Here is a 12660-nt window from a genome sequence, read left to right on the forward strand (position 1 = left end):
AACACATATTTATGATAAATAACTAACTTAATTTTTTTCTTTAATCTTCTCAAATTAGTCAACTAGCTCTCATAATTAGGACCAGAGGTGGTAATTATAAGCAGAAAGAGTATTAATATTATAGTTGCCAAAGTAACACATCCAAACGATTTTGTTTAAGAAAACTTCCAATGGACGGATCCTATGAATATGCTATTTTGTGCATCCATTGAGAAGCTTCTGCCTCGGGCTGAATAATTTGATGCTGCTATCATTATCCCGGTTCCTCTTATTTCAAATTATATGTACAATAAAGAGTAGACTCTTGTTAACCAACTAGTCTCATAAAACAAGAAAAATATGAAGTTATTTGAATGTTTGATTTAAAGTAGTTCAAGTAATTTGCATTATGCAAGTGCAAGATAAATGAGTCTTATTGTAAAACAATTTTTTGTAAGTGAATCAAACACCGCTAAAGATTGCTTGATGCAAGTTTTTTTGGGGAAAGGGGGGAAAAAAAGAAAGACTTTGGAGGAAAAAAAAGATAGAGCAATGAGACTTTTACCTAATGTTTTTTTTCCCTACACATGTATCTTTTTATTAGAAATAATCTTATTCAAAATACTATAAGGTATAAACACCTTAGGATTCAAATATAAGTTCACCATCTTATGACCTCTTTTATTAGATCCAACTCCCGTGCTAAATTTTGAGACAAGGGATAATTAATCAAATAAGCTCGTTATGAGACAGAAGTCCATGTTCTAAGATTCCAGCAAGAATAATTTAAATATTTAATAGAATAAAATATAAGAGACAACAGTCCATACGCCAAGAAGGCACATGACTGCACATTGAGAAGTCAGTAAGATAAGAGCCCAACACAAGGCTATTTATAATACATCATAATGTCAATCCGAAGACAAGATTTTGCACAGCTTCTATTCACGGAAAAACGGCCTCATATACATATATAAAGCAGTATCCAGTTATTTTAGGGAAAAAAAACTATATACAAAAATGAAAAGCATCATTACATCAAGAGGATTGCAATGAAGGGAAAAAGGATTTCAAAAGGGGGACAAAAAAAAAAAAAAAAGGACCATACCCAGCAAGATACAACATTTCCCATGCTTGTGGCTGACTCAAAACTGAACAAGCCATGCCCACAAGCTGTCAAAACCCACAATAATAAAGGAAATCCTATCTTCAAGACAAAGATCAAACAGCACTGAACTAAAGCATCCCTCCAAAGTCACTGCGTCCATGTTGCTAGTCACAAGGTGATGCCACGACACCATAGATGCACGGAGGCCATGGTTAACTGCTAGTACTAAGAGAATTCATTCTCGAATCTTTCAACATTCTACTTCCTACTTTCATGCCAATATTTATTGTATGAACCAGCTAGGGCATGCCAGAAGGCCCAAGAGTATTAGCAGCTAGGCCCCACAGTAGATGACTGGTCATCACTATTGACTGCTGCTTCAGAATCCACCTTGCTTGGTTTAACTTCTTCGTTGAATGGTAGCCCTGTTTTGGGTGAAAGCTTCTTCGCCTCCTCTGGTGTGTAGATAGATATCTTCCTCACCACAGTGCAGAACTCACTGGAACAAAATAGAAAAAATTTAATAATCATTGACATATATACACTCACAAAGCATCTGTGATAATTATTTGCAATAAGAGAAACAGCATGTAACATTTATGATCAGAAGCAAACCCCACAATTTGCAGGGAATTGTGCAGCCTACTGACAAGATAATCAGAAAATATTTAGTTTAGCCCATCAGAATGACAAATTTATTCTCTTTGCAAATAAGAAAATGCATCCAAGAAACAATGAAAGAACCAGAGCAGCTGTTGGCATCAAAGGAACTTACTGCCATGGATCATCTCCAACCATCATCATATCATCCTCATCATCAGTGTAGACAACCTGCCATTTCTTTGCGGATTTATCCAACTCACCCTGGATGTCAAACATTTCCTCCAATTTTTTAAGTAGATCATCATATCCGACAAACCGTGACAAATCCACAGCCCTGCCAACAGCCATTCCTTGCATGTGAACCTGGGCATAGAAATAAATATCCACATTACACCAAGCAGGAACCAGAAGTAATGGAGTGAAAATGCCAAATTACTTCATCGCACCAAGAATGACAATATGAAAAGCACAATTTTAGCCAATAGCATCAAATTTTTTTTTTTGAAAAAAAAAAGGCCTCTTAACCCCATATATTTAGAATAAAGACACTTCAACTCTGCAAAAGAATTTCTGTTTTTGTTTTACATTTAGAGGAGTGGCCACTAATGGCCTCCGGATACAAGTCAAATCGAACCCACTAAGGAAGCATTCATGCCATTAGCAATTTCTGTTATTCAAATGCAAGACAACCAACACTAGATACATAGAAAATATTCTGGATAAAAATGATGGATTCTAGACATTAGGAAATTGTGTAAGGACCATATAACCAGGATTGTTGAGCATAGAAAAATACCACAGAAGCTGTATACTAAAACTTGCTATAACTTTATTAACGACAAAATGATATAGTTACTGATAGCATACATTAAACTAAGCTGATGAATTATTGGCTTATAGTTTAAGTTGTTTACAAGCCCACAACAATGCAAATAAATTCTAGTAGAAAAAAATAACACGACATCAATTACTCTATACCTACAAAATTAAAAAACAAAATCTGAAGCAATCCACTAAATTGGTAGGAAAAATATCATGACGTTAAAAGGTAGTATATGGAAAGAAACAGAGAAATGAATTGTAGAACAGACCAAGACAAATGAGTTATATTACCTTAGTGCAGCTCCTTATTTGCCGCCTTTGTGATTCCTGAGGAGACTGAAGACTTGATTTGTCAGCATCACAACTCAATGATGGGATATAAGATCCATTGACATTTGATGGTTCAGAAAGCTGGTCAGGCTCACCATCTACACATGGAACTGACCTATCATCCCCCACCCTCTCTGACAATGTGACTCTTGGCGTACTTTCTTCTGCATTAGAATTCTCAAGTAGCTGAATCCCAAAAAGCCTACAGCCATTTCCAGTGCCTTGTTTCTTTTCACCAGATTCTTTAAGAGCTATGGGCGAAAAATGCTCTGAAGAGTTCTCCACCCTGCTAGACCAATATATGGAATTGTTGGAAGCAGTCCCCAGAGATTTGTTCCCACCAAACCCAAGAAAGTTGGTTGCAGTAGAATTGAACTTAGATGATTGATAGAGATCTTGTCCATGTTGTGAGTCGCAATAGGAGAAAGATGGAGATTCAGTTGATGGTTTCCATGCCCCTGAAATCCAAAGAAAACAAAAAACATGTAGGGCACAGATAACAGGTTTGGCATAACGAAATAGTCCAAGACCAACATACCATGCAGAGACGAATCAGGTACTGTTGATGGTAGAACAGGAAGCCGAGCCCTCTTGTTTCTTTGAGGTGGTTGAATGTTCGCAGGAGCGGTGGCCAGAAGGGGCTCTAATTCCCAAGGAGAGACTCTGTCAGGACGTAAAATTGATGAAGGTTCATCCCATTGCACCTGAAATGGAATATATGTAAGTCATAAAATAATAATTTAGCAAATGAACACTCCAGCACAATAAAATGAACTGAAAGCCACTCCGTAATTGGCTACAATTTCTAGCCGCTCAATATATCAGCATGTTCATCTTTAAATTCACTTTTAAGAGTTAAATATAAATGCTTGAGATCCCAGTGTAAAACTAACGCATCATAACCTGAGCTTTCTTAACTGCACTAAACATCTAGAATTGAATAGTTGGTATATGCGGAAAAAAAGGAACAAAAAAGACCAAAAAAACATGTGTCATCAATCATTTTCATAGCCAAAAACTTCAGTTACTGGAAATTCATTGGAAAACAAAAAAATCAATTTCCATTTACTTAAACAATATGCTAATAATGTACAACCAATACTGAATCCAAAAAACCATAAGTACAAAAGATAAGCGGTAGACATCCAATTGAAAAGGTCACTATTAACCTTTAATGATCGCCACTCAGAATCCGGCCAGACAGGTGAGTTATTATCTCCAACACCCACAATTGTGCCACTGAACCTGTATGAAGGGGGAAATATATTACTTAGGATGTGATGATATCCCAGATTTAACCATAAAATCACACACCTTCGCTCAGGAACTTCATCACCCTCAAATCTCATCTTGAATCTCATCCCAACAGAAAGCTTATGACTACGAGCTTCAAGATACTTATTGACACCCACGATAAACTCTGATCGGCTTGTCCTAACACCAACATTGACAAATCAGTTTAAAGTCTATTCAGTTAAAAAGCAAGAGAAATACATCATCCCAAAACGAAAGAGAAAATAAGTTAGCAAAATCCAAGACAAAAAATATTTACAAATGTTACTTGTAATATATGCAGCACATTACACATAGAAGGCTAATCAATTATCTTTGTTCCCTTCTATCTTGATTTTAAATCAGAACCTTCAATGAAAATCTGAATCAACTCATCCTATGCGCATCTTAATAGCACTTACGGTTCAATTTGCACAATGGTACTACAGAGGAACCACTCACAATTTGACATCATGAACTAAAATTATAAAAATAAATAAGCAGTTGCACAAAGTTGAGGGCAAAACCTGGGCTTATAGAACACAGAAAACAGTGTCCCAGTGGTAATTGCATGAGATGCAGTCGCCAGAACTCCAATATGCATACTGTGACTGGATATGACGGAAGAAGGCATATTGTTCTGTTGTCTCATGAGCCGCCTAACTCCAACTCGCAGCTCTCCATTTTCACCCCTGGAATAAAGCAGGTTACACAACTCACCATCACCAAGCAACAAAGAAAGACATAAGAACCCAACTTTGTTCTAATCCCTGTAAGGCAGGAGAAGGAAAGGTACTACTACGTATCAACTTGCCTTAGGAATATAAAAGCATCACCAGCCACCAGTTTTTTGGAGCTTACAAACACACTCCATCCAGTGGTAAGCAAGTGACGCCTAGGTTGCCCTGAAAATTAATGTTCAGTAAGGAGCTCATAGATAGTACAAAAATTTGTTACTGGATGCGCCAGACACTAATGAATGAGATAATCACAATCAACAGCAAAATCAACATGTTATCCATTTGCAAACTAACATGGCAAATAATATACGCCTAAATAAACAGAACCTGGTAACATTTCTTTTCTGCTGAAAAAATCATTTTCACAAGCTAACCAACCGAAGGTTAGCTTGAGATATCATGAGACTACTACATTAAACGTTTATAGATTGACTTGCAAAGTTGCACGTGACTCCAGAATTAATCCCCCCCCCCCCCCCAGCATAGTCCAGGAGTAATTTTTCCCTAGTAAGTTGAGATTACAAGAACAGCCAGACGACACGTTTTATGTTAAAGCAACTATATGATCTCCCACTAGCAGCCAAAAAAGTTGCTGCTTATCTAATACCCTGAAGATTGCTTCAGTTTACAGCACATTTGGTCAGTAGACATATGTAATATAATCAATCTATTTTTCATAAAACACAAACTGAAATTAAATATTAAAATCTACCAGGTCAACAGGCTTCAAAAGATTAAAAAATAGAGAATAATAGCAAAATACTTACCTCGAAATATGTGTCGGAAATGCCATTCATTCCCATGCAAATCAGTTGCAACTAATTCTTGCCATGGTGGCTGCTGAGACATATCCTGAGCAAAGCATGGGGATTATAGAAGTGAAGGTCACAGTAAAAAATTACCAAGCATCTAAAATATGGAATGTTGAAAAGAAGCAGCCAACCAGGGGTGGCAGACAATCATCTGCATGTCTTCGAAGAACAGAAAAACCTCCATGAGTGCTGGTGTCAGATGCAGTAAGCGTTTTGCAGAAGGAATGAACTGTGCACCTAGGAAGCTCGGGCAGTGGATCATCAGGGCTTGTCACTTCACTTTGCTGGACCCAACAGAGCACAGAAACATAAGATAGGTATGGAAGAGAGAAAATTATGAGAAACTCGCTAGAAATCAGAAAGCAGCCTGAAATGAAAATTATCTTGAGCAAGTAGAACAGGAAAAAGGTGAATCACTAACTGAAAAACCATGTGCGCCCAAGAGCAGAACACCATAGCAATGTATAGCATTTCTGAGATCTGGTGTATTTGCCGCTTGGGATACTCATATCATCAGGGTTCTTTGTCTTTAGACAGGAGCAAAAATGTGGATTGGGACATCTTTAAAATGTTCAGCTCATGGAATTTATAAAGGAGTGTCTCTTGCAAATAAAGAGAGATTGGAAAGCTTTGCTGCATGTTTAATTTCTTATCTATATACAAAAATAAATATATGGTGACCAAAAATAAATAAATATAAATCTATAGCAACATGTACTGTTCACAAGAAGTGAACAGCACAATTTGTTCTTGGGCTCCTTGTAATGCACAGAACCAATATCTAAATTCTTTTATTATTCTATTTTTGGTCATTATCTTCAACCATCTCTTTGGAGCATACCCTATCCTTGTCATCGGTATCTCCCAGCTTAATTGGTACCTTCCCTCTTAATTTTACTCTCTAACCAATAAAAAATTGAATGTACAATGTGAAAACCTTGCTGAATAAAATTTAAAAAAAAAAAAAAAACTCACATCAGCTTCAGGGAGCAAAGTTATTTGCGCATAGACTTCATCTGTTTCGGGTTCAGCCTACAAAACCAAGAATAAATTAGTTAATATTAAATGATACTGCTGATAAAGCACAGCCAATTCCTCAGCGATTGATTGCATAGAAAAATCATCACTCACCCGCAGATGAACATTGACAACCTTGCACAGAATCTTAGAAGGCAGATTGAAGGAAGGCATTTGCTGATCAGACCCCTGATGCATCGAGGCCTCAAGCTACAAAATAAAAAACCACATCATCATGTAATTTCATCAACTATAGCCGTAGGCTAAGGATTCAAAAACGATAATGGAATTCAATGTGCAAACTGCAGTGCGGTTGGCTTTAATTAACGCTCCGTTTGGATGAGAACAAAAATTTTGAGGCAAGAAAATGGGAGAGAAAATGGAGAGAACAGAAAACTAAAGAGAAAATATTATCACCCATCTTGTTTCGATGGAGGAGAGAAAATAGGAAGGAAAAAAAATGACCAAATATGTGCATGACTAAAATACCCCTAAAAAAGTGGATATTTCTTTAAATTAAATATAATAAAAAAATATATAATATATATTTATTTAAAATTATTATTAAATAATAAAAGTCAAAATTATTATAACAGTCGAAAGAGATGGAGAAACATATATGTGTGCATGTGTGTATAGCTGGTGCGAATTCCCCGTATTCCATTGAATGCGGAAAAAAATGAAGTTTATATAATGGTTTGGAACTTGGCCGCTATGCAGTGAGATTATTTTGCTAAATTATAAAGTAGCCATAAATAAAATTAAAAGAAACTGCATCAAAAGGAAAATATGCATTTATTCACCTAACATGAGAGGGCATATGAGGAATATGAGTTTTCGTCTCATTTTCTCTCCATATGTGGAGAGAAAAGTTGGGGAGAAAATGAGATGGGTCCCACACCCCATCTTCTCCACTTTTCTTTCCTCCCGCTTTTCTTTCGTCATCCAAACAGGGAAAAACCCATTTCTCTCCTCATTTTCCTCTCTAGTTTTCTTTCCTCCCTCATTTTGTCTCTATCGAAACAAGGGGTAAGTCTAAAATTGCTATGTTGTTAAGCAGCAGCTAAGTTTCATTTATATAAAAACTAAACTCAAATACAAATTCACATTGTTCATTGCATGCAAATTTATTTTGCTCACGGCTCATCAATGAAAATTCTCAGACTCATACTGCAATAAAAACCCAGATACCTGTTCCATGTGGCCCTGTGGAAAGTAGTAAACCCGCTCCCCTTCGCGTGGAAGAGTGACAAGGGGGCCAGCACAGGCATGCCACAATTCCTTGTACAAAGCATCATTGGTTGCCCCTATAAAGTAAACATGAGGAGATAACTTCATCATGGATAACAAGAAAAACATAAGGAAGCAAAGAGGAGGAAGAAAAAGATTTTATTGCATCTAACCATGCACCAAACTTTTAAGTTCATATTTCATACCAACTCCTAATACTAGAGATCCATAACTTTCAATTTGATCACATAAAATTGATCGAGACCAGAAGCAAGGCAATAGTAGTGTTTCAGCAAACCTAGAAGTTACAACTTAGGTCAGACCATTTGAAAACTCAACAAATCACACCATCACCAGCCAACACAGAACTGCGTCCACATGGAGCAAGCACAGTAGTGGCAGACCTAAAGCTCTATTGTACGTATATGAATGATAGAAGAAACGTAGTACATGAGTACAAGAATAAAATGATTACTGGGAGGAATGCGCTTCAAACCTACTGTAAAAATGCGCTATGCAGGATAAAGATCAAGTGACTGGCTGACCTTGTAGAAGTGGACACAATGTTACACACTACTAGCAGTTTGCATTTTAACTTATCACCCACAACTCACACTTTGGGGGTGTTTGGATAACACTTTCAGTACTCCAAAAGTCCATTTGGGAAACTTACCTCCACCATACCCATGTTTGAATAGAAATTATTTATTTTTTGAAGGCCCATTTCCAATACGTGGATCCCATAGAAAAAGTCAATTTAGGAATCGCAAGTCTCAGTTCTTTTCATCGTTCAAAAAAAAATTAGTTTAGCATTTTAATGGCAGTTAATCTCTAACAACTCTCATCTCCTAAATCATCAAAAAAAAAAAAAATTCAGCTTGCCGAACTGATTTTTGGAAAAATGTATCCAAACCTAAATATCATTATAATAACTAACTTTTACCTAACTTCAGTTTGGCAAATTGTAAACGAAAAACACAGTTTATAGTTTTACTCTCAGAAACCAAAAGGAGAAAAGAACAAGCAGAAGTAGTTCCTTGTCCTACTTCAACCTCAAACTTTCCAAGAGCAAAAGCTCCTATACATACAATATCATTCACACAAATAATAACGAAATGATAGGAGATAGAGTAATTCAAATTAATTAGGCCATCATAAGCAGTTGCATGTCAAGACAAGTTTTTATTTCTTCACTTCATCATACAATGTTTTACCATTCAACAATTGTCACCTACGTTTTGGAAACAGTAAGTAGTTTTAAGCTACCAAACATGTTTGCATGTTGAGGGATCCAAAAATATTCAAGTCAAAACAAACACACTAGAAAAATCACAGAAATAGTGACGGTATAAACTCAAACCTGGATGGTTTCCACCAGAAGTCTGATTTGAAGCCATAAATGCCATGGGAAGAATCTTAACAAGAACTCAGGATTTTGGAGAACTCGGGGTTTAAAATGGTTCTGTTACAGAGAAAAATCATTTCATCAATTTTATTACCATTTGCCAACTACTAAAACTCATTTGTTATTAACAATAAACATGACATAAGGATTCTGAAGCAGTTAAATAAAGCCTTGATTTTTTCTAACTTCTCTTCCACTAGCGTTAAGGGTAACTCACTAACTCAGCTTATGCACCTTAGATGAGACAAGTAAGGTTTAGCTTAAGAGTAATTATAATTATTATAATGAAAACAATCGTCAAAATTTCACATGCCTGCTTTGCGCAAAACTATTCCAGGGTATAAATTGAGCGATTTTACTCAAACGAGCGTAAGTATATTGATGCTGTCGGTAAAGGGAAAACTGTGTGCGCCCCTGAGAAAGGAAAATATTTCATTAGGAAAATTATTAGGGAAAAAAATGAACATTTTCCATTTCCAGTTCCCACAACACCGGATCCAAGGGAACAAAAGAACACCAATTGGACGCAAACCTCATTATATATTACAAAAAAAACACAGCTTTACAGAGTTTCCCACAAAGCAAACACAGCCTCAAACACAACCATTGAATCAATACCAACACAACAAAATCCAAAATCAGATGCACGAACCCAATGACAGTACAAATCAGAATCAAAACCCAGAACCCCAAAATGAGAATGACCCAAAATTTCTCCCAACCGATGCGCCAAGTACAAAATTTCAAAAGCAAACAGCACACCCAGTATACCTTAAAGCTGATTTACCTCCTCCGGACCCCCAAGTTGGAACAGCAAAGCAAGTCGCTAGGGTTTCGGGGAGAAGAAGGAGATGACAAAAAACGAAAACCAATGAAGTAGATCGAAATTCGACGGAAGAAATGGTTGATAAGGTCGTGTTTGGTTGAAGCCGACACGACCCCCTATTCCCTGCCTGCCTCTTTTTCAGCTCTCTTTCTCTCTCTCTTTCTCTCTCTACCTCTCTCTTGTTCTCTCTCACGCACTCCTGAATAGTTTATTCGTATCAAGTTGTAACCTTCTACTTGTTTTTTTGGCTTCCACCTTTCGCGTGTCCCTTTGAGAGTGAGAGGGGTTGAAGCAGTAAACAGAAAGAGTCTTTCCCCCTCTCTCTCTAACGCGGATTCTCCTCTCTCTCTACAAGGCGTGCCCTGAAACCCCAACAGGTTCCCCCACTGCCCCAGTTTGACCGTCCACGCGCATAAAGCTAATTAATTACTGTATTTAACAATTATTCTCTACATTTATCTATCATTATCAAATACTATCTCCCGTCTTAATTATAAGAACCAGTTAATTAATTTAAAGAGATTAAAAAAATAAATTGAGTTAGTTATTTATCCTAAATATATATTGTCTTTCCTGAAATATCCTTACTAATCAAATATATTAACCAGACATATAATTATTAGAAGGATTATCTTGGAAAAAATTGAGTTAATATGAGAGATAAAGTGGATTGGGGTCTTTTATTTAGGACCAAAATAAAATTCAAACATGATCTTATATTAAGAACATTATAAGAGAAAAAAATTTCCCTACAAGTGAATTATATTTAGAATCGAAGTGGCATTTAGCCTATTTGGATCAGCGTTTTATGGGCTAAAAGTAACTTATTTTCAGCGTAAGCACATTTGGAAAATGAGAGCCTGTTTAGGAGACCTTTTGGGCCATCTTACTTGAGAACTAAGAGCTAGATTAAGGGTGTGTTTGGATGAAATCAAACCATAGTTTGGAAAAGTGATTCTGGAGAATAGATTCCGAAGATAATAGATTTTTTGAAGAATAGATTTTGTAAAAAAGTGATTCTGAGAAGTGAAAGTGTTTGGATAATTGTTACCAGAAGCACTTTTTAGATGTGCAAATTACTAAAAAGGGCATAAGTTAATATAACAATTATATAAGGGATAGATTTTATAATATACTCCTCCGGTCCTTATTATAAGACCCCATTTGACTTTTTATTTGGTCCTAATTATAAGACCCCAATCCATTTTCTCTCTTATATTTATGCATTTTTTCTAAGATAATCCTTCTAATGATGATAGTTTTAGCCAATATACTTAATTAGTAAGAATATTTTAGGAATGATAACACTTATTTATTATAAATAACCAATTTAACTTACTTCCTTAATCTCCTCAAATAAGTCAATTGGGTCTTATAATTAGGACCGGAGGAGTATGTTGATTTGAAGGAATAAAATTGTTGATAAAATAATTTTTACCAACATAATTAATAATATATAAGATAATATAATTAATAATTAATTAATATGTATATATATTTTTAAATTATAAGATTAAATATGTTTATAGAAAAATGATTATTTTTTCTAATAGAAAAATATTAATTTGCTTTAAAGATTTTAAACATGAAATTCTATAACATTTTTTCTAAAAGCATGACACTCCCCAATTTTTTCCAAAAGCAAATTCAAGAAGTTTTTTTCCAAAACTATGGTTTTGATTTTTTTATGGGTGTTTGGGTTATTTTTTCCCTAAACCATGGTTTGGGGAGACACCCAAACACACCCTAAAACGTACGTTTTCATAAGTTAATTTGAGGGAGCTTTCTCAAATAAAGATCATGCTTATGGACTGTTAGAATTAATAATTACATGTTAGATTAGTAGTTTTCCCTCACTCATTCCTCATATGCTCAAAGGTTTGCCGCTGGATAGAGCTTACTCCGTTGCCCCCACCGCGTTAGCTCTATCGCCTCTCCGCCGTGAGTTCCTTCCGCTCTCTGCCGTGAGGTTCATCTCGTGTTGGGTCTAGTGTTGGGTTATCTCCTCCTCCTTCATCGCTTCTCCAAACGTCTTCACACCTTCGATCTGCAACTGGCCCCTCGAAGCCGTGGTGGCCGCCATCTAAGTAGTGTATGTGAGTTGTGCATGGAGATCTTGGCCTCCTAATAGAATACACTCTCTGATCTAACTCTGTCAGGCTTCATTTTGGCCGATCTGGCACAAGTTGGCAAAATATCTGTTTTCTCTTTTCATCTTTGTTGATTGCATGTAATGGCCGATTTGCCTGTTGATTTTTATGATCGGAGGGCTTATGTATTTGACACTGCTATTAGAACTATCTCTAAATTTCCCTCATCCACCTCCAGGTACATATATATATATATATATATATATAACCTTCAATTAAGCTAATTTTTAATTATTTTATATTTCAATTAATTTCACAACGTCACAATAGTTTCATATATTATTAGGGAAATATTACTTGGTATATGTGGGATATCCAACACCAAATAGATATATTGGTCCATACAATCCAAGCGCTACTACTTTC

The 12660-nt window shown here is 36.0% G+C and overlaps 1 protein-coding gene across 4 annotated transcripts; it reads right to left on the reverse strand.

Annotated features, from left to right (window-relative positions):
- Positions 1–845: 845 nt before the first annotated feature.
- Positions 846–10461, reverse strand: LOC114759120 (auxin response factor 1). Of its 4 annotated transcripts, none has more exons than XM_028948211.1 (16): positions 10106–10460; positions 9632–9732; positions 9274–9375; positions 7875–7990; positions 6798–6893; positions 6642–6698; positions 5798–5950; positions 5622–5706; positions 4929–5019; positions 4642–4806; positions 4157–4276; positions 4012–4087; positions 3381–3546; positions 2804–3300; positions 1863–2053; positions 846–1586 (listed from the first exon to the last, which is right to left on the reverse strand). In XM_028948211.1, the coding sequence occupies exons 3-16, from the start codon at positions 9317–9319 to the stop codon at positions 1415–1417; spliced, it is 2031 nt and encodes a 676-aa protein (XP_028804044.1). In that variant the 5' UTR covers positions 9320–9375; positions 9632–9732; positions 10106–10460; the 3' UTR covers positions 846–1414. The 4 variants fall into 4 exon arrangements, with proteins under 4 accessions (XP_028804044.1, XP_028804043.1, XP_028804042.1 ...); XM_028948210.1 differs by having other exon boundaries at positions 10090–10460; XM_028948209.1 differs by lacking the exon at positions 9632–9732 and having other exon boundaries at positions 10090–10461.
- Positions 10462–12660: the final 2199 nt, after the last annotated feature.

The sequence above is a fragment of the Neltuma alba genome, unplaced genomic scaffold (assembly GCF_004799145.2).
Source record: "Neltuma alba isolate B1F8T4 unplaced genomic scaffold, ASM479914v2 tig00010789_pilon, whole genome shotgun sequence".
Lineage (NCBI taxonomy): Eukaryota > Viridiplantae > Streptophyta > Magnoliopsida > Fabales > Fabaceae > Neltuma > Neltuma alba.